General features: G+C 44.9%; 1 protein-coding gene across 2 annotated transcripts in view; it reads left to right on the top strand.

The window, feature by feature from the left end:
- The window catches only part of ANKRD6 (ankyrin repeat domain 6), a 215,439-nt gene that overhangs the window by 130,149 nt on the left and 66,308 nt on the right, over positions 1-18,982 (top strand). For both annotated transcript variants that reach the window (XM_055087623.1, XM_028494646.2), the window contains exon 2: positions 13,094-13,357. In XM_055087623.1, the coding sequence (XP_054943598.1) occupies positions 13,238-13,357 (120 nt within the window). In that variant the 5' untranslated portion in view covers positions 13,094-13,237. The remainder of the gene's footprint in view (positions 1-13,093; positions 13,358-18,982) is intronic.

Raw genomic sequence — 18,982 nt, 5'->3', positions numbered from 1 at the left:
GCATCTATATTCATCAGTGATATTGGTCTGTAATTTTCTTTCTTTGTAGTACCTTTGTCTGGTTTTGGTATCAGGGTGATGGTGGCCTCATAGAATGAGTTTGGGAGTGTTCCTTCCTCTGCAATTTTTTGGAAGAGTTTGAGAAGGATGGGTGTTAGCTCTTCTCTAAATTTTTGATAGAATTCACCTGTGAAGCCATCTGGTCCTGGACTTTTGTTTCCTGGAAGATTTTTAATCACAGTTTCAATTTCATTGCTTGTGATTGGTCTGTTCATATTTTCTATTTCTTCCTGGTTCAGGCTTGGAAGGTTATACCTTTCTACGAATTTGTCCATTTCTTCCAGGTTGTCCATTTTATTGGCATAGAGTTGCTTGTAGTAGTCTCTTAGGATGCTTTGTATTTCTGTGGTGTCCATTGTAACTTCTTTTTCATTTCTGATTTTACTGATTGGAGTCCTCTCCCTCTTTTCCTTGATAAGTCTGGCTAATGGTTTATCAGTTTTGTTTATCTTCTCAAGAAACCAGCTTTTAGTTTTATTGATCTTTGCTATTGTTTTCTTTGTTTCTATTTCATTTATTTCTGCTCTGATCTTTATATCACACTGATTAATTTGTGGATATTGAATAATCCTTGCATCCCTAGGATGAATCCCACTTGCTCATGTTGTATGGTCCTTTTAATGTATTGTTGGATTCTGTTTGCTAGTATTTTGTTGAGGATTTTTGCATCTATGTTCATCAGTGATATTGGTCTGTAATTTTCTTTTTTCATGGTATCTTTGTCTGGTTTTGGCATTAGGGTGATGATGGCCTCATAGAATGGGTTTGGGAGTGTTCCTTCCTCTGCAATTTTTTGGAATAGTTTCAGAAATGTAGGTGTTACCTCTTCTCTAAATGTTTGATAGAATTCGCCTGTGAAGCCGTCTGGTCCTGGACTCTTGTTTGTTGGGAGTTTTTAAATCAGTTTCAAATTCAGTACTTGTGATTGGTCTGTTCATATTTTCTAGTTCTTCCTGGTTCAGTCTTGGAAAGTTGTACTTTTCTAAGAATTTGTCCATTTCTGTCAGGTTGTCCATTTTTAGGGCCTAAAATTGCTTATAGTAGTCTCTTATGATCCTTTGTATTTCTGTGACGTGTGTTGTAACTTCTTTTTCATTTCTAATTTCATTGATCTGAGTCCACACCCTTTTTTTTCTGATGAGTCTGGCTAAAGAATTATAAATTTTGTTTATCTTGTCAAAGAACCAGCTTTTAGTTACATTGATCTTTGCTATTGTGTTCTTCATCTCTATTTCATTTATTTCTGCTCTGATCATTATGATTTCTTTCCTTCTACTAACTTTGGATTTTGTTGGTTCTTCTTTCTCTAGTTCCTTTAGGTGTAAGGTTAGATTGTTTATTTGAGATTTTTCTTGTTTTTTGAGGTAGGCTTGTATTGCTATAAACTTCCCTCTTATAAATGCTCTTGCTGCATCCCATAGGTTTTGGATCATCATGTTTTCATTGTCATTTGTCTCTAGGTATTTTTTTATTTCCTCTTTGATTTCTTCAGTGATCTCTTGGTTATTTAGTAACGTATTATTTAACGTCCATGTGTTTGTGTTTTTTATGTTTTTGTCCCTGTAATTGATTTCTAATCTCATAGTGTTGTGGTCAAAAAAGATGCTTGATATGATTTCAATTTTCTTAAATATACTGAGGCTTGATTTGTGACCCAAAATGCGATCTATCCTGGATCGTGTTCCTGTGCGCACTTGAGAAGAAAGTGTAATCTGCTGTCTTTGGATGGAATGTCCTATAAATATCAATTAAATCTATCTGGTCTATTGTGTCATTTAAAGCTTGTGTTTTCTTATTATTTTTCTGTTTGGATGATCTTCTTCGATTCTGAATGAGATCCTTGCCGGGTATAGTAATTTTGGTTGTAGGTTCTTCCCTTTCATCACTTTAAATATGTCATGCCACTCCCTTCAGGCTGGTAGAGTTTCTGCTGAGAAATCAGCTGTTAACCTTATGGGAGTTCCCTTTATGTTATTTGTCATCTTTCCCTTGCTGCTTTCAATAATTTTTCCTTGTCTTTAATTTCTGCCAATTTCATTACTATGTGCCGGTGTGTTTCTCCTTGGCTTTATCCTGTATGAGACTCTCTGCACTTCCTGGACTTGGGTGGCTATTTCCTTTCCCACGTTAGGGAAGTTTTTGATTATAATCTCTTCAAATGTTTTCTCGGGTTCTTTCTCTCTCTCTTCTCCTTCTGGGACCCCTGTAATGCGAATGTTGTTGGAAGCCCCTGTCTTCATTTCTTTTGATTCTTTTTTCTTTATTCTGTTCTGCAGCCGTGAATTCCACCATTCTGTTTTCCAGGCCACTTACCTGTTCTTCTGCCTCCGTTATTCTGCTATTGATTCCTTCTAGTGTATTTTTCATTTCAACTATTGTAGTATTCATCTGTTTGTTTGTTCTTTAATTCTTCTAGGTCTTTGTTAAACATTTCTTGCATCTTCTCAATCTTTGCCTCCATTCTTTTTCCGAGGTCCTGGATCATCTTCACTATCATTATTCTGAATTATTTTTCTAGAAGGTTGCCTATCTCCACTTCATTTAGGTGTTTTTCTGGGGTTTTATCTTGTTCCTTCATCTGGTACATAGCCCTCTGCCTTTTCATCTTGTCTATCTTTCTATGAATGTGGTTTTTGTTCCACAGGCTGAAGAACTGTAGTTCTTCTTGCTTCTGTCTGCCGTCTGGTGGATGAGGCTATCTAAGAGGGTTGTTCAAGCTTCCTGATTGGAGTGACTGGTGGTGGGTAGAGCTGGGTGTTGCTCTGGTGGGCAGAGCTCAGTACAACTTTAATCCACTTGTCTGCTGATGGGTGGGGCTGGGTTCCCTCCCTGTTGGTTGTTTGGCTGAGGCGACCCAACACTGAAGCCTACCCGGCCTCTTTGGTGGGGCTAATGGCGGGACTCTGGGAGGGCTCACACCAAGGAGTACTTCCCTGAACTTCTGCTGCCAGTGTCCTTGTCCTCATGCTGAGACACAGCCACACCACGCCTCTGCAGGAGACCGTCCAAAACTAGCAGGTTGATCTGGTTCAGTCTCCTATGGGATCACTCTCCTTCCCCTTGGGTCCTGATGTGCACACTGCTTTGTGTGTGCCCTCCAAGAGTGGAGTCTCTGTTTCCCCCAGTCCTGTCAAAGTCCTGTAGTCAAGTCCTGCTAGCCTTAAAAGTCTGATTTTCTAGGAATTCCTCCTCCCGTTGCCAGACCCCCTGGTTGGGAAGCCTGACTTTGGGCTCAGAACCTTCACTCCAGTGGGTGGACTTCTGTGGTATAAGTGTTCTCTAGTTTGTGAGTCCCCCACCCAGCAGTTATGGGATTTGATTTTATTGTGATTGCGCCCCTCCTACGGTCTCATTGTGACTTCTCCTTTGTCTTTGGATTTATGGTATCATTTTTGGTGAGTTCCAGTGTCTTCCTGTCGATGATTGTTCAGCAGTTAGTTGTGATTGCAGTGCTCTCGCAAGAGGGAGTGAGAGCACGTCCTTCTACTCCGCCATCTTGAACCAATCTCCAGCATGTCTTTTTTTTTTTTTCAGTATGCAGGTCTCCCACTGCCACATCCTCTCCTATCGCGGAGCACAGGCTCTGGACACGCAGGCCCAGCGTCCATGGCTCACGGGCCCAGCCGCTCCGCGGCATGTGGGATCCTCCCAGACCGGGGCACGAACCCGCGTCCCCTGCATCGGCAGGTGGACTCTCAACCAGTGCGCCACCAGGGAAGCCCTCCAACATGTCTTTTAATAGGTGAATAGATAAACCCTGGTACGTCCATACAATGGAATGTTATTCAGCACTAAAAAAAAAAAAGAGCTATCAAGCTATGAAAAGACATGGAGGCATCTTAAATGCATTTTACTAAGTGAAAAAAGCCAGCTGGAAAAGCAGCATATTGTATGACTCTAACTGTATAACATCCTGGAAAAGGCAAAACTTTAGAGACAGTAAAATGATCAGTGGTTGTCAGGGGGTGGGGGGGGAGGGAGGGATGAATGGGCGGAGCATTAGGCCAGTGAAGCTATTGTGTATGATACTATAGTGATAGATACATGCCATTATACATTTGTGCAGAGCCAAGGAACTGTACAACACAGAGTGAACAGTATGCAAACCATGGGATCTAGTTAATGATAATGTATCTGTATTGACTCATCAGTTATAGCAAATCTACCACACTAAAGCGAGTTGTTAATAATAGGGGACACTATGTTGGGTGTGAGGGCGGGAGTATGGGTGAAGCAGTATAAGGAACCTCTTTATGCTTTCTGCTCAATTTTTCTGTAAACCTAAACCTGCTCTAAAAAATAAAGTCTGGGGCTTCCCTGGTGGCACAGTGGTTAAGAATCTGCTTGCCAATGCAGGGGACACGGGTTCAAGCCCGGGTCCGGGAAGATTCCCACATGCCACAGAGCAACTAAGCCCGTGTGCCACAATTACTGAGCCTGCGCTCTAGAGCCCGCAAGCCAGAACTACTGAAGCCCACACACGTGGAGCCCGTGCTCCACAAGAAGAGAGGCCACCGCAATGAGAAGCCCGCATACTGCCACAAAGAGTAGCCCCTGCCTGCTGCAACTAGAGAAAGCCTGCGCGCAGCAACAAAGACCCAACGCAGCCAAAAATAAATTTCAAAAATTTTTAAAAATAAATTTATAAAAAAAATAAAGTGTATTAATTAAAATAAAAAGAAAGAAGGATAGAAGGAAGGAAGGAATAAAAGGAGAAGTAAAGGAAGGAAGGAAGAGAAAGCTGGGTACATACACTCTTGAAAGTGTAGCATGGACCCATAATTATGACTAATCCAATTCTGTATGTTTGAGTTCCAAGTAGTACACAAATCTGACTAGTCTCTCTTCTTACCAACATTTAGGATTCCCCATCACAAACGCAAGATACAGTCCAATGTCTTTGGCACGATGTGAAAATTTTTCCACAGCCTGACTTTGCAACATCATCTCTGGTCTTTGCCCACGTATTATAAGCTCCAGCTGCAAAAGTCTCTTTGCTCCTCTTTCCTACCCTTCCAGACCACTCTGCCTTTGCTCTTGCTGTTTCCTCTGCCTGTGTCCTCCCCCACTTCTCTATCTAACAAAATCCTCCAGTCCTCCAAGACCCAGCTCAAATATGACCTTCTCTGTAAGAACATTCCTGACCTGCTTTCCACCCCAGCACACCAAGCAAGAAAGCTGTCTCACCCAATTTCCATAGTTCTTTGTGCCTATCTGTTCAATAAATGCTTAATACACCACAGAATTAACAACTGCAGCATCAGCAATGGTTTAGTAGGAAAATTAGGGGCAGAAAGAAACCAGATTAAAGCAGATTGAAGGAGTGGGTAGGAGATGAGATGTGGATACATGGCAGGTGGGCTACTCTCTGGGGATTGGTTTTATTGTCATTTGGTATTGCTTGTTTAGGTTTATCTTTAGCATTTGTGGTTTTACCCAACAGAAGTTAAGGATAGTGAGAGGAAAATTCCAGGGGTGACTGTGGTGCTGTCCAGTGCTTGGGTGCTGACGGACCTGTGTCACTTGAGGTCAGTAATTCTGATCCCAGGAGCTGGGATCATCCTCAATTTTGGGGAGGAAGTGAAAGGGAAGAATGAAAACATCCCCTATTTGTTATCTCTTGAAGGTTCTGCAGCCATAGCCTGCTTTAACTTTGGGGAAAGGAAAAAGGCTAGCTGACTTGGTTCGTATCTCCTCTATTTCTTATGGGATCTACAGACTCCTGAAGACCAATTAATGATTAGGAAAAGCAACTGATTATTAGATTTTCTAGCATCCGCTGAACAGACATTAAAGGCTAAGTATGTTCCGGGAACTATGCCAGGCACTGGAGATACAAGATAAACAAAATAGGATTCCTGCCCTCAAGGAGTTCAATCTAACCAGGAAGACCAACCTTGAGCTCATGCCAGCAAATTACACTGTGAGGGAGGCTCGGGTCTTAGTCACCAGGGCTGCCATAGCAAGATACCGTAGACTGGGTGGTTTCAATGCCAGGAATTTATTTTCTCACAGTTCTGAAGGCTGGAAGCCCCAGATCAAGGTCCAGCAGAGTTTGGTTCCTGATAATGATTCTCTTCTTGGCTTGCAGATGGCCACTTTCTCGCTATGTCCTCACATGGCCTTTTCTGTGAGCTTGGCTCGGAGATGAGGGTGCAGGTGTGAAAAGAGGGGGCTGGGGAAGAGGGTGAGCAGGGGGGCTCTTTGGTGTCTCTCCTTATAAGGACACTAACCCTATCAGATCAGGGCCCCACCCTTAGAACCTCGTTTTACCTTCATTACCTTCTAAAGGCCCTGTTTCCAAATACAGTCACACTAAAGTTTAAGGCTTCAATACATGAATTTTGGGGGACACAATTCAGCCTCATCTTGTCTAGGGAGAGATGGGGCAGCGGAGGGCTCAGCAATGGGTGACTCTTGGTCTGGATTTTGGTCATTTGCTATGTGATGTGAGTGCCTGGCTCCCAACTTGGAGGCTCTGGTGATCTCGCAGTGCCAGACAACCGAAAAGTAATTATCGCCCCATGTAAAAAGGGAAGGTTTCTACATCACAAGCCTCCTGTCAGTCATATCTGTATTCAGTGATGTGTCCTTAAACCTCTGATATATTATTTGTACATTTGTTAAGCAGCTTTTCTTGATGCTAGGGTATGTCATAGGTTTACTGAATAGTATCCAGTATCCAGATGTCACTCAACTTTCACTGCAACAGCCTCTCCATGCCTCCTGCAGAGGTGATTGTTTCAAAGATCCTCTAAGTGTCAGACTCAGAAGAGAATAGTTACTGTACTTGAGACGTCCTCAAGAAATAAGCATACATGTTCCTTTGCCATGGTGGGCTTGCTCAAGAGGTGCCTCTCTGCCCCTGTCTTTTGCAGATAGCACTTGTGAACACCAGACTCTGCAAGCAACCCGTGTTGTTCTATCCTCATGGATAGTATTGTGTTGAGGGTCCCTATCTGGGGAGTCTGTTTTCTCAGAAGAAGAAAATGTCTCAGAAACTCTGAGAAAATTAACCACTCCTTGCTTTATACTTCTGTCTCATTTGGTGTAAAGTTCTCATCTGGAATCTGGCCTTTTGGGCCCTGATCAAGGCTGATCAGGGCCAGAGGATGCGTTTCTTCAAAGTAGGGAGCGGGTCACATTCATCTATATTCTAACCTCACTGGTCCTCCAGTGGTGGTTGCAGCTTCCCAGCAGTGATCACTTCTGGATAAACTAGTATGAGGGTCGTGCATTAAAAATAGGATTATCATTCTACTGGCATTTTGTCTCCCCAGGGGAATTCATTCTCTGCAGCGCACCAGCCCCGGTCCCTGGCTATGCTCCTGCCCTTGGTGTAAGGTGAACACTGGCCAAAGCAGAATGCCAGCCCCTGGCCCATAGGAGCTGCTACCCTTAGGGTAATGGAAGCAAGCCTTTGGGCAGGGATGGCGCTTGGAGGGTTCATATTGCCAGTGTTCTTTTCCCCTCTCCAGGACCAACAATTCTAGCTTTAGAAATGAGAGGGAAAATAGTAATATCGGTTCAAGTCAAAACCAAAACCCTCTTCCTTTCTATGATTACTCCAGTTGGGAAGTTGGTTTTCTGTTGCTTCAACAAGTGGTCTGGAGGACACACCTGCCATGTGGAGGGCCATTGACAGCACTTGAAAAAGCTCCCTGTTTCCTCCCTTCCCCCTTTCCTGCAGAGACTCTGTTCAGAGGAGGATTTTTGAGACAAACTATGGGTTCACAAACACGGGGAATGGCTTCTCAACCAGGCCCTAGTCTCCTTGCTGCTGCGGTCACTGTGCTGGAACTCTCTGCCCAAGGCGGGGCGGGGAGTGTCTGAGTCTCCGCTGCTTCCACAAAACGGGCATTTCCATAACTGTTGTCACAAAGGCAGTTCATTACAGATTTTGACCCTTCCGGCATCCTCCGTCCCTTACAACACGTGCATTCATCTCCCCGTATCACTGCTGAAAGAATACAAACTTCGTTTCTCTGTCGTCTGAGCATCATTTAAAAGCTCTCTGCCCATCTGTGAATCATTCCCTGACTCTGATCAGAGCAGTGTTACAGGTCCTCTGCTGGCAGGAGGGAGCAGTCCAACAAAGTCTGAAGACCCAAGACTTCTGTGCCAGGCAGACTAGGAAGCCACCAAACATTGCGAGCTGAATGGATGTCTTACTAAGCTTTTAGATGTGATCTGGCCAGTACTGGCAGAGGAAGCTCAAGGGGAAAAGGCAGCAAGCACTGTAATGTAAATCACTGCAGACCCTTGGGCGTAACAGCCCTAGGAAGCTAATGATCTCTCCAGGAAAGAACTGACCGTGGTTTTCCAGCAACAGAACACGATGTAGAACAGGGAGGACAGACCCCCGGATGTGAGTACAATCTCTCAACACAGGGTTTGGACCAGTAGGAGCAAAGCGAGTTATCGTAACTGATGGCCCTCCCTAACCACTGGTTCCTGGGTGCCTGTGGACCGTCTCTGGGTGGGCTGTGTGTAATGCCTGGCTGGGACTTTTGTTTGCAGGTTTCTTCTAGAATATTTTGCCTGTTAGGAGACTGAATGCAGTGGCTTTGGGATACCGGTACCAGGGGACTTTGTTGTAAATCTTCGAGAAAACCTCATAGACCTTTCACTATAAAAAGAAAACCGATCGCATCACAGACCAAGCAGCTGTTTGGCCCTCTGGCATTTGTGATGAGAGACAAAAGCACTGGCGAATTGGAGAGCAATGAAAATGGGGCAGTGGGCTGGGAGGAAGGAGGGAAATCTTTCTGAGGAAGCTAAATCCCTTTCTAGATTCATGATGCTTATTGCGTATTTATGATCGTGCGTTTATTTCGTTTCTGCTTAAAGAACTCGCAGCTTGTTTGCATTTTAAGGTTTTTCTCCTGTGAAAAATGCTGTGAAAGTGACAAAGAGGGGTGTGATTGATAGACTTGGGGCAGAAATTCCTCACCGCCAGCAATGGGAAGTGTCTTGAATGATAGGTGGTCTATTTGGAAGCGGAAGCTCAGATTTAATGAGGGAACGCAGCTGCTTGCAGCCTGGGTACCCAACAGGTTGGCAGTGAAGTTTAACTCCTTGATTGCAGACTGGTCACCATCCCTCTCTATTCCCCTCCCCTCCCCACTCACTGTTGGGGGTCCAGCAGCCTCTTTATTCCTCTCCCCAGCCCACTTCCTTCCTCCTGGTTTGATTTGTCAGTTCAGAGGTATCAGATGAGAAGCCAAGTATCCCCTCACTGCAAAAGGATGGGGATCATTGTTCTAGGTGGGAGGTAAGGATACAAAGATTTAGGGCAGTGATCACGAGAGAGGTGGAAGGGAACGTGAGCTGGGCCCTGCACCCCAGCCCAAGGTGGAAGTCAGAAAGGAGGCAAAGGAACTTCCCTGGTGGCCCAGTGGTTAAGGCTCCATGCTTCCACTGCAGGTTGGCTTGGGTTTGATCCCGGGCTGGGGAACTAAGATCCCACATGCTGCACGGCAGGGCCAAAAAAAAAAAAAGAAAGGAGGCAGAAAAGAAGACTTAGGGGCTTCCCTGGTGGCACAGTGGTTACGAATCCGCCTGCCAATGCAGGGGACGCGGGTTCGAGCCCTGGTCCGGGAAGATGCCACATGCCGCGGAGCAACTGAGCCCGTGTGCCACAATTGCTGAGCCTGCGCTCTAGAGCCCACGAGCCACAACTACTGAAGCCCGTGAGCCTAGAGCCCGTGCTCCGCAACAAGAGAAGCCACCACAATGAGAAGCCCGCGTACCGCAACTAAAGAAAGCCCTCCCTCAGCCGCAAAGACCCAACGCAGCCAAAAATAAATAAATACATAATTTTTTAAAAAAAGAAAAGAAAAGAAGACTCAGCCACTTTGATCCCTCCCTCCGCCCCCCTCTGCCGTGTGTAAATGAAAATGAAGGCGAATACTGGAGGTCCTACTAGCGAGGCTACTGGATTTAAATTGAGCATGAACTTGAGATACCCAAGCACACAGCGATGGTGCTAGCAGCAGACTAGGAACTGGAAACCGGGGATTCTGTTCCTGATTTTGCAGGCAGTTTTCTGGACTATGGTGATGGTGAGGTATCCAGCATCTCATGGGGGACCTATCCTGCAGGCCTCTCTCTGCCTCGGGCGGGCTGTGCACTGGCTGTGGTGGAGGGTGTGGGATGGCTTGGGGGTGGGGAGCATTTTATCCTTAAGTAGCTGCCATTGAAATTTAAAAAAAAGAAAAATCAAAACGCTGACATTTCTGCTTGGCCAACGTTTTCTCACAGATGTAGTGTTTCTGTCTCTTTAAAAGAAAAAAAAGGAATAGTAATGTGCGCTGGGCTTGTAAAGGGCTGTTTACCAAAGGTAATTATGGGCTATCTCAGTAGCTGGCAACCATGGCAATCAGTGCACCTTGGCTTTTGTCTCAGTGTCCCCGAGGCTGAATTTATGTCATGGGACAGAAGGGAGGGAGGGAGGGGAGCGACTGTCAGTGTAGACAGGCCGGTTAACCCGTGCTTCCATTGCTGGGGAGTCCGGACAGCACTGCTGGTCTGGAGCTCATGACCTCGGTTGATGGGCTGCCCTGGGTTGCAGCAAGAATATCTCTATCCCCGGGCGTTAAGCTGTAGAGTGGAGTCGTGACATTTTAGCCATGATGATAATGTTTGTATGAACCGGGCCATTGTACTTGAGACACTCAAATGCCCGTTGCAGGAAAGGTTTGGGAAATAACAAATGAGTGAGTGCAGAAGAGTGTGGCTGAAGGAGGGAGAGCATTTAGGAAGCTGGGGCTAATTTTCTGCATTCTCCTGCCATTTGGGCCTGGAGTGCTTTCGCAGGATTGGGGCAGACAGATCAGAAGCTCAGGGTAATTGGTTTGAAGGTGCTGCAGATTACCTGAATAAAGAGAGACGGTGTATCCTGTGTTTACGAAAACAAACCACTCCCAAACAGTGGAACATTCTGGGAAACATAAAGCCCAAACTACAGTCTTTCAGTGTGACCCTGAGAATTTCCAAAGGCTTTTCCAGCTCCATTTCTCTCTGTTTTGAGTCTCAACTTTATTCTTTCATTGGCACATTCATTCAACAAAGATTTGGGGCGCATCCCACGATCTCTGACCGTGGCTGCGGGAGGGGTCCCCTGCTTGTGCCTTCTCCAGGTTTGTTGCGCTTCTGATGAGCTTGGTGATCAGAGCAGGGTGGGTTTGTGAGGGTTCCTCGTGTCTCTTTCCTTGCTATCTCTTTTTTTTTTTGGCCGTGCTGCGTGGCTTGTGGGATCTTAGTTCCCTGACCAGGGATTGAACCTGTGCCCTCGACAGTGAAAGCACGGAGTCCTAACCACTGGACCACCAGGGAAGTCCCTTTCCTTGCTCTTCTTTATCCACATTTTGGGTAACAGATGGACGACAGTGAGAAAATTTGATCATTTGCAAGCGTTTGTGAGGGTTCCTCGTGTCTCTTTCCTTGCTATTCTCTTTTTTTTTTTGGCCGTGCTGCGTGGCTTGTGGGATCTTAGTTCCCTGACCAGGGATTGAACCTGTGCCCTCGACAGTGAAAGCACGGAGTCCTAACCACTGGACCACCAGGGAAGTCCCTTTCCTTGCTCTTCTTTATCCACATTTTGGGTAACAGATGGACGACAGTGAGAAAATTTGATCATTTGCAAGCTGAGCAGGGATAAATAAGAATGACCTTTCAGAAGTTTTACTCCTCACATTTGGCCAATACTTTTACGCAATAAAATACCATCTTTAGTCCGTACCGCAGTCCTGTTGTTCTGTCTGTTTTATACGTGAACGTTTAACCCCAGCGGCCCGGAGCTGCTGGTGACACGAGCCACCTGGATGTCACGGTGATGCAGAGTCAGAGCAGGTACCGACCAGCCCTTTCTCAGTCACATCACAGCCCGTGCCTTACTCTTTACAGATTGAAAGGAGCATGGGGTTTGCCTGGAAACCACTGTAAAGGGCGTCTGTATCTTCTGGTCCTTCATAATTAGAATGTGTGGTAGGGCCTGGGATTCCTTGTGGTACAGCATTTTCTTTCCATCTGCATATATTGGTATTTTTAGTAAGTACATTTTAAAACAAAAAGAGACCCACGTTTCCTTGCTGTCCTAGTAGGAATAGGTCAGATTCTTAAGCTTTCCTTCTTTGGCCCCCAAAACCCTTCACCTTTGGCATAATAATACCAGTGGCTTTGGTTTGCTCTAATGGTGGTCCAGGGCTACTGGGAAGAGTCAGTCTTTAAAATTCTATCCATTTGGCCATTTGGTGGAAAGAGGGCTTGAGTTTACTGCTAGTTACTACCCCCAGACCACTGCTCCGAGCCGAGCCGGGGCTTAGCACCCTGTCGCCGGATTGAATTGCTCACTTACTTCCCTCTTGTTAAGCCCCTCCCTAGAGTACCTGTTTGTAGCATCAGTTTTGTTCCCAAGATGGGTTGTTCCAGCAGTTATTGGTTAGGAGATGGTCCGGGCCTGCTCCCAGCTCTCCATCTGTTGCAGAATTCTGGAACCTGCACCATTTACAATGGGAAAAGGATGAAGGAAGAGACAGGCCGGAAATGCGGGGAGAAAGCCCCATGGATGCGGCCCCCTCCTCAGGGTCTCTGTGGGGTGTGGTCCACAGGCACCTAACCGGCCAGGGGAATAGGCATGTTAGCCGTGGTGGGCCCACAAAACGCGGTCCAGAGGGCCCTGTGTGGTCCTACACAGTGTAGTTTCCTGCCGAGGGTGGGCCTGGAAACCAGGCTACATTCAGAGGATTGTGTCAGGCCGCTGCTCCCTGGGTGGGAGATGCAGAGCAGACCTCACCGTGGTCTGGAGTCAGCGGGGGTGGGGATGGGAGCAGGGTGTTTCCGTATACTCTCCGCCTTCCCCGTGCAAGTTCAGGGTTTCCTCTGCAGAGGGTGCTTCCCGCCTGTCCTGTCTCCCCCAGCTCCCCTCCCCTGCACTGAGCCATCAGCAGATGCTCTAAAACCAGGGAGGAGAGGTGTGGCCTGTCCTGGGTGCTGACTGGTGCTGATGGCAGCTTTGTTCTGTAACCCCTAGGTCCCAAAGATGGCATAGTGATGAAGGCACCTTCCAATGATCGGAACGTCTTTACCTGAGGGTGCCTTCCTGGGCCCGTGGCATCGTGTTTAGCCAAAGGAACTTGTCTACCACTTTCCGGAAAACGTCTTTCTCTCCTAATTCATGAGCCAGCAGGATGCGGTCGCTGCGCTTTCAGAACGCCTGCTCATAGCTGCATACAAAGGCCAGGCGGAGAATGTGGTTCAGCTCATCAACAAGGGTGCCAAGGTAGCGGTTACCAAGGTAACAAGAGAATAAACACTTTAGCCATTCCCTGGGGAAAAGCCTGCCTCTTAAGCATTGTCCGTAAAACTGTTGTGTTTGGTTCAGTTTTCAAAGAACTGGTTTTATTTATTTATTTATTTTTTATTTTTTTCCAGTGCTGGAGGTTTGGGGAGAAAGAAGAAGGATTAAAAATGCTTTCGTTGCTATCTTTCAAATAGAGTCACTCGTAATTAACATTTGACCCTCTTTAAAATCGCAGTGTGGATTTTTCTCACCTACTTCTTTAGCTAGATGGACAAGAGATCTCCCTGGAGAAGTTGGGGCACAAGAACGTACTGGGTAGAGTGTTTGTGCGAGAATCACGTTAGGCTCCCTTGGGAGGCCTGTGGACGGGGCGGCCCAGACGCCATGCAGAACCTCACTGCGCCCATCTGGACGGTGATGGGCTTGGACCAGATGCCTCCCCATGACCTCTTTAGGCTGATTTCACGTGGGTCAGTGAGAATGTGTGGCAAGCTTTGGAGGGCATTGCTGACCCCTCACCAACAGATGACACCATGGTAGACGAGAGAATGCACAGGCCCAAGGGCAGTTTTATAGCAAAACTGAGGTAAGGCAGGCTCTGCCCAGTTAGGTGACAAGTGCAAATACATAGATGAAGTAATGCTGACGGCAGACACTTAGTATTGCTCTAAGCACTTTGAAGGCCTGTAGAACAGGTTCTCTTTTCATCTTCACTTTAGAGATGAGGAAACTGAGGCACAGAAAGATTGAAGTAATTTGCTCAAGGGGCCCCCAGCTGCTGAGTGGCAAAACTGCAACTTGGACCCAGTTATGACTCCAGAGCCCCCCCACTCCAGGCCACCCCAGAGAGAGCCGTGGAGAGAGGCGAAGTTTCATTTTCAAATAGTAACATCTGTTGACCTCTGACCTCCTATGGCAAAGATTGGCCGGCTCATATTTTTAGTTAGTCACGTGCAGTCTCTGTATTTCCTGCTTCTGATGTGTGCTTTTTCCAGCACCACCAAGCAGTTAACTCAATTCTGGCAGTATCTGTCTGAAGATAGCATCAGATCTCACAGGCTAAGGGCTCAGTCCCATAAGACTGCTTATTAATGTGACACCAGTCACAAGTCCAGGTTGTCACCTGTGCTTATGACTGACTGGCTATAAATCACAGGTTCCCACAACTCACTCCTTGGGTTGAATTAATTGGCTAAAGCAGCTCACAGAACTCAGGAAAACATTTTACTTACCAGATTACCAGTTTATTATAAAAGGATGTAACTTAGGAACAGGCAGATGGAAGAGATGCAGAGGGCAGTGTGTGGGGAAAGGAGGCTGAGCTTCCATGCCTCTGAGTGCACCACCCTCCCAGCACCTCTGTGTGTTCACCAACCCAGAAGTTCCCTGAACCCTGTCCTCTGGGTTTTTATGGAGGCTTCATTACATAGACATTATTGACTAAATCACTGGACACTGGTGATTGATTCAACCTCCAGCCTCTCTCCCCTCACTAGAGGTCAGGGAAGTGGGACTGAAAGTTCCAATCTGTAATCACTGTTGGTTCCCCTGGCAACCAGCCCTCCATCCTTAGGGCTTTCCATAAGTTATCTTATTAATATAACCTCAGGTGTGGTTGAAAGGAGTTTATTATGAATAACACACTCCTTTCACCTTTATGGCTCTGGAGCTATTTCAGGAACTGATAAACAGAAGACCAACTATTATAACAAAAGATTCTCCCATTGCTCTTATCACTCAGGAAATTCCAAGGAGCTGTAAGGGGCTGTGAGCCAGGAATGGAGATTAAGAGCAAATCTATATTTCTTTTTTTAAAAAAATAATTTATTTTTTATTTATTTTAATTTTGGCTGCGTTGGGTCTTCGTTGCAGCCCGCGGGCTTTCTCTAGTTGCGGCGAGCAGCGGCTACTCTTCATTGTGATGTGCGGGCTTCTCATTGCGGTGGCTTCTCCTGTTGCAGAGCATGGGCTCTAGGCGCACGGGCTTCAGTAGTTGTGGCACGTGAGCTCTAGAGCGCAGGCTCAGTAGTTGTGGTGCACAGGCTTAGTTGCTCCACGGCCTGTGGGATCTTCCTGGACCAGGGCTTGAACCTGTGTCTCCTGTATTGGCAGGCGGATTCTTAACCACTGCGCTACCAGGGAAGCCCTATATTTCTTATTATAAGTCACAGTATCACAATGCTGGTCTCTAGAGAGACTGAAAGTCTTTGGGTACTCAAAGTTCACCCATTAGCCTAACAGCACTCTGACCTAGGTGGTGACTCGGTTGTATGGAATCCAGGGGTGAAGGGAACCTTGACTCAGGCCTCGGCATGATCTACCCACAGCTCTTCAGGACCCAGGCAGTCACACATGGGAGAAAGTACAGGAACTCTGTAGTTACGGCACATGTGCACACATTTTAACTTTGCTGTGTTTGCTAATTGTGCAAGTTGCTTAACTTCTTTGAGCCTCAGTTGCCTTATCTGTAAAGTGGGGATAATAATACCAACCTTTCAGAATTGTTATCATAATAACTTAAAGCACTTAGCTCATAGTCTGCAAGTTCTCTTTTTTAAACAGTATCATTTGCTTTTTAAAAAACAGCTTTATTGAGGTATAACGTACATGCCAAAAAGTTTACCCATTTTAAGTGTGAAATTTGCTAATTTTTAAAAAAGTATTTATTTATTTATTTATTTGGCTCCACCAGGTCTTAGTTGCGGCGTGCGGGATCTAGTTCCCCTACCAGGGATCGAACCCAGGCCCCCTGCATTGGGAGCGTGGAGTCTTAACCACTGAAACACCAGGGAAGTCCCTGAAATTTGATAATTTTTAATGTATTTACAGAGCTGTGCAACCAACACCATGTTCTAGTTTTAGTACATTTCTAATTTTAGAATCCCAGTAAGAAACTCCATACTTCTTAGCTCTCATTCCCCCATTTCCATCCCCAGCTCCTGGCAACCATTGATCTACTTTCTGTTTCTACAAATTTCCCTTTTATGGAAATTTTATATAAATAGAATCATACATTATGTGGTCTTTTGTGTCTGGGTATTTTCTTTTAGCCTACTGTTTTCAAGGTTCATCTGTGTTGTAGCATGCATTTTCTTTTATTGCAGAATATTATCCCACTATATACATACACCACATTTTGTTTATCCAGTCATCACTTGATGAACATTTTGGGTTGTTTCTGGTTTAGAACTTTTATGAATAATGCTGCTGTGAACATATTTGTTCTCATTTCTCTTGGGTAGACACCTTGGAGTGGAATTGCTGGGTCACATGGTAAATCTATGTTTAACATTTTAAGGAACTGCCAAGCTATATTCCAGAGTATCTACTATTTTACATTCCCAACAGCAATGTATGAAGCTTCCAGTCTCTCTATGTCCTCGCCAATGCTTGTTATTGTCTTTTTTTTTTACATCACTTGCTTTTTAATAATTATCAAAGTAAAGCATGCATATAGAAGCTTTAAAAGTATAAGTTCAAATACTGTTAAGAAGGCTTTTAACAAAAACTCCAATCTGCTCCCCTGCAGAAAAAACTTTTAAATTTTTCAGACTTTTTTTTCCTGGCATTTATTTTAATATTTCTAATGAATATGCAAACACAACTAATTTGATTAATCAGTTTCATTTTTAATTTAAAAACAATTTAGGTATTATGTTAACTTTTATGTTTGTTGCACATACCCATAAGTTAAAGCATCAAATATTTTTACTATGTTTGCCTTCCTTTTTTTTTTTTTTTTTTTTTTTTTGTGGTACGCGGGCCTCTCACTGTTGTGGCCTCTCCCATTGCGGAGCACAGGCTCCGGACGCGCAGGCTCAGCGGCCATGGCTCACGGGCCCAGCCGCTCCGCGGCACGTGGGATCTTCCCGGATCGGGGCACGAACCCGTGTCCCCTGCATCGGCAGGCGGATTCTCAACCACTGCGCCACCAGGGAAGCCCTGCCTTCCATTTTTGATTCTCCATAGGCATCTACTTTCAACTCTTTTGGTAGATTCTTTTAGTGCTTACATCCATGAAGATATCCTGATACTGCTAAATCTTGATTTTTTCCATTTTTGGCATTATCTCTTTAACAATATGAAAACCGATGATTTAAGATTTAGCTTTCTTTCCCTCTCCTGCCCTCTCACACATACTTTCATAACAATGACCTCAGCATTTCATTTTTATGTATTTTAACCAATTTATTCCAGTTATAGCTGAGCCCTGTGGTATGTACTATCATAACATTAACTTTTTTGCAATGATTTGTTTACCCTGATGCTTATAATCGTCTTATATTTGTTTCTTTAGTTTTGTCTCTTACTGTCACTAATCGTCCCCAGCTGTGTAATCTCTGGATGTGCAGAATGTTCGGTAGTCTCTCCGTTGATTCTCCTTGAAGAGCTGTCCCCTGGAGCCCCTTCCCCTGCTTCAGTCTGCACTGGAGGCTCTCAGCCTCTGGCGGCTGTCTGAGGATCTGCCTTTACTCCTACCCTAGGGATTCCCCTTACCGCTTTTATATATGTTGACTTTGTATTTTCTGGGCCCCAGTGTCTTTCTCCTTCTTTGTTTTGTTGTGGTACACCCTCTAGTACAGTGCTGTCTGAGAGAACTTTCTGTGATGGTGAAATGTTCAATATCTGTGCTGTCTAAACAGAGTAGCAACACATGGCTGTTGAGTACAGTTGACCAGTAAGAGTTTGAACTGCGCGGGTCCACTTACACGTAGATTTTTTTCAATAGTGAATACCATAGTACCATGTGGTCGGTGGTTTGTTGAATCTGTGGATTTGCAACCGCAGATACTGAGGAACCATGGGTATGGAGGACCTGGGAATATGAATATCAGTTATACTCGGATTTTTGACAGCATGGAGGGTTGGCACCATTAACCCTCATGTTGTTCAAGGGTTGGCTGTACTTGAAATGTGGCTAGGATGACTGAGGAACTGAATTTTAAATTTAATTTTAATTAATTAAGTTTAAATGCCATGTGTGGCTGGACTACCATATTGTTTGGTTTTTTTTAAGGCGCCACAAGTTGAAGTTACATTTAATTTGTTTAGTTATATTAAAACAGATTTATAAACATAATACCAAGCTTAATTTTAGGTATTTAATATTCACTTGCATCATGTGGACTTTCAAATTTATTACATTTTAAATTGGTTAATAATTTCAATTTACAAGCAGCTCATGCAGCTCAATATCAAAAAAACAAACAACTGAACCCCCAAATGGGCAGAAGACCTAAATAGACATTTCTCCAAAGAAGATATACAGATTGCAAACAAACACATGAAAGGATGCTCGACGTCACTCATCATTAGAGAAATGCAAATCAAAACTACAACGAGGTATCACCTCACACCAGTCAGAATGGCCATCATCAAAAAATCTACAAAGAAAAAATGCTGGAGAGGGTGTGGAGAAAAGGGAACACTCTTGCACTGTTGGTGGGAATGTAAATGGATACAGCCACTATGGAGAACAGTATGGAGGTTCCTTAAAAAACTAAAAACAGAACTACCATACGGTCCAGCAATCCCACTACTGGGCATATACCCTGAAAAAACCATAATTCAAAATGAGTCATGTACCAAAATGTTCACTGCAGCACTATTTACAATAGC

The sequence above is a fragment of the Physeter macrocephalus genome, chromosome 10 (assembly GCF_002837175.3).
Source record: "Physeter macrocephalus isolate SW-GA chromosome 10, ASM283717v5, whole genome shotgun sequence".
NCBI lineage: Eukaryota > Metazoa > Chordata > Mammalia > Artiodactyla > Physeteridae > Physeter > Physeter macrocephalus.
The sequence above is the reverse complement of the archived record's forward strand: the minus strand, read 5'-3'. Positions and strand labels throughout refer to the sequence as shown.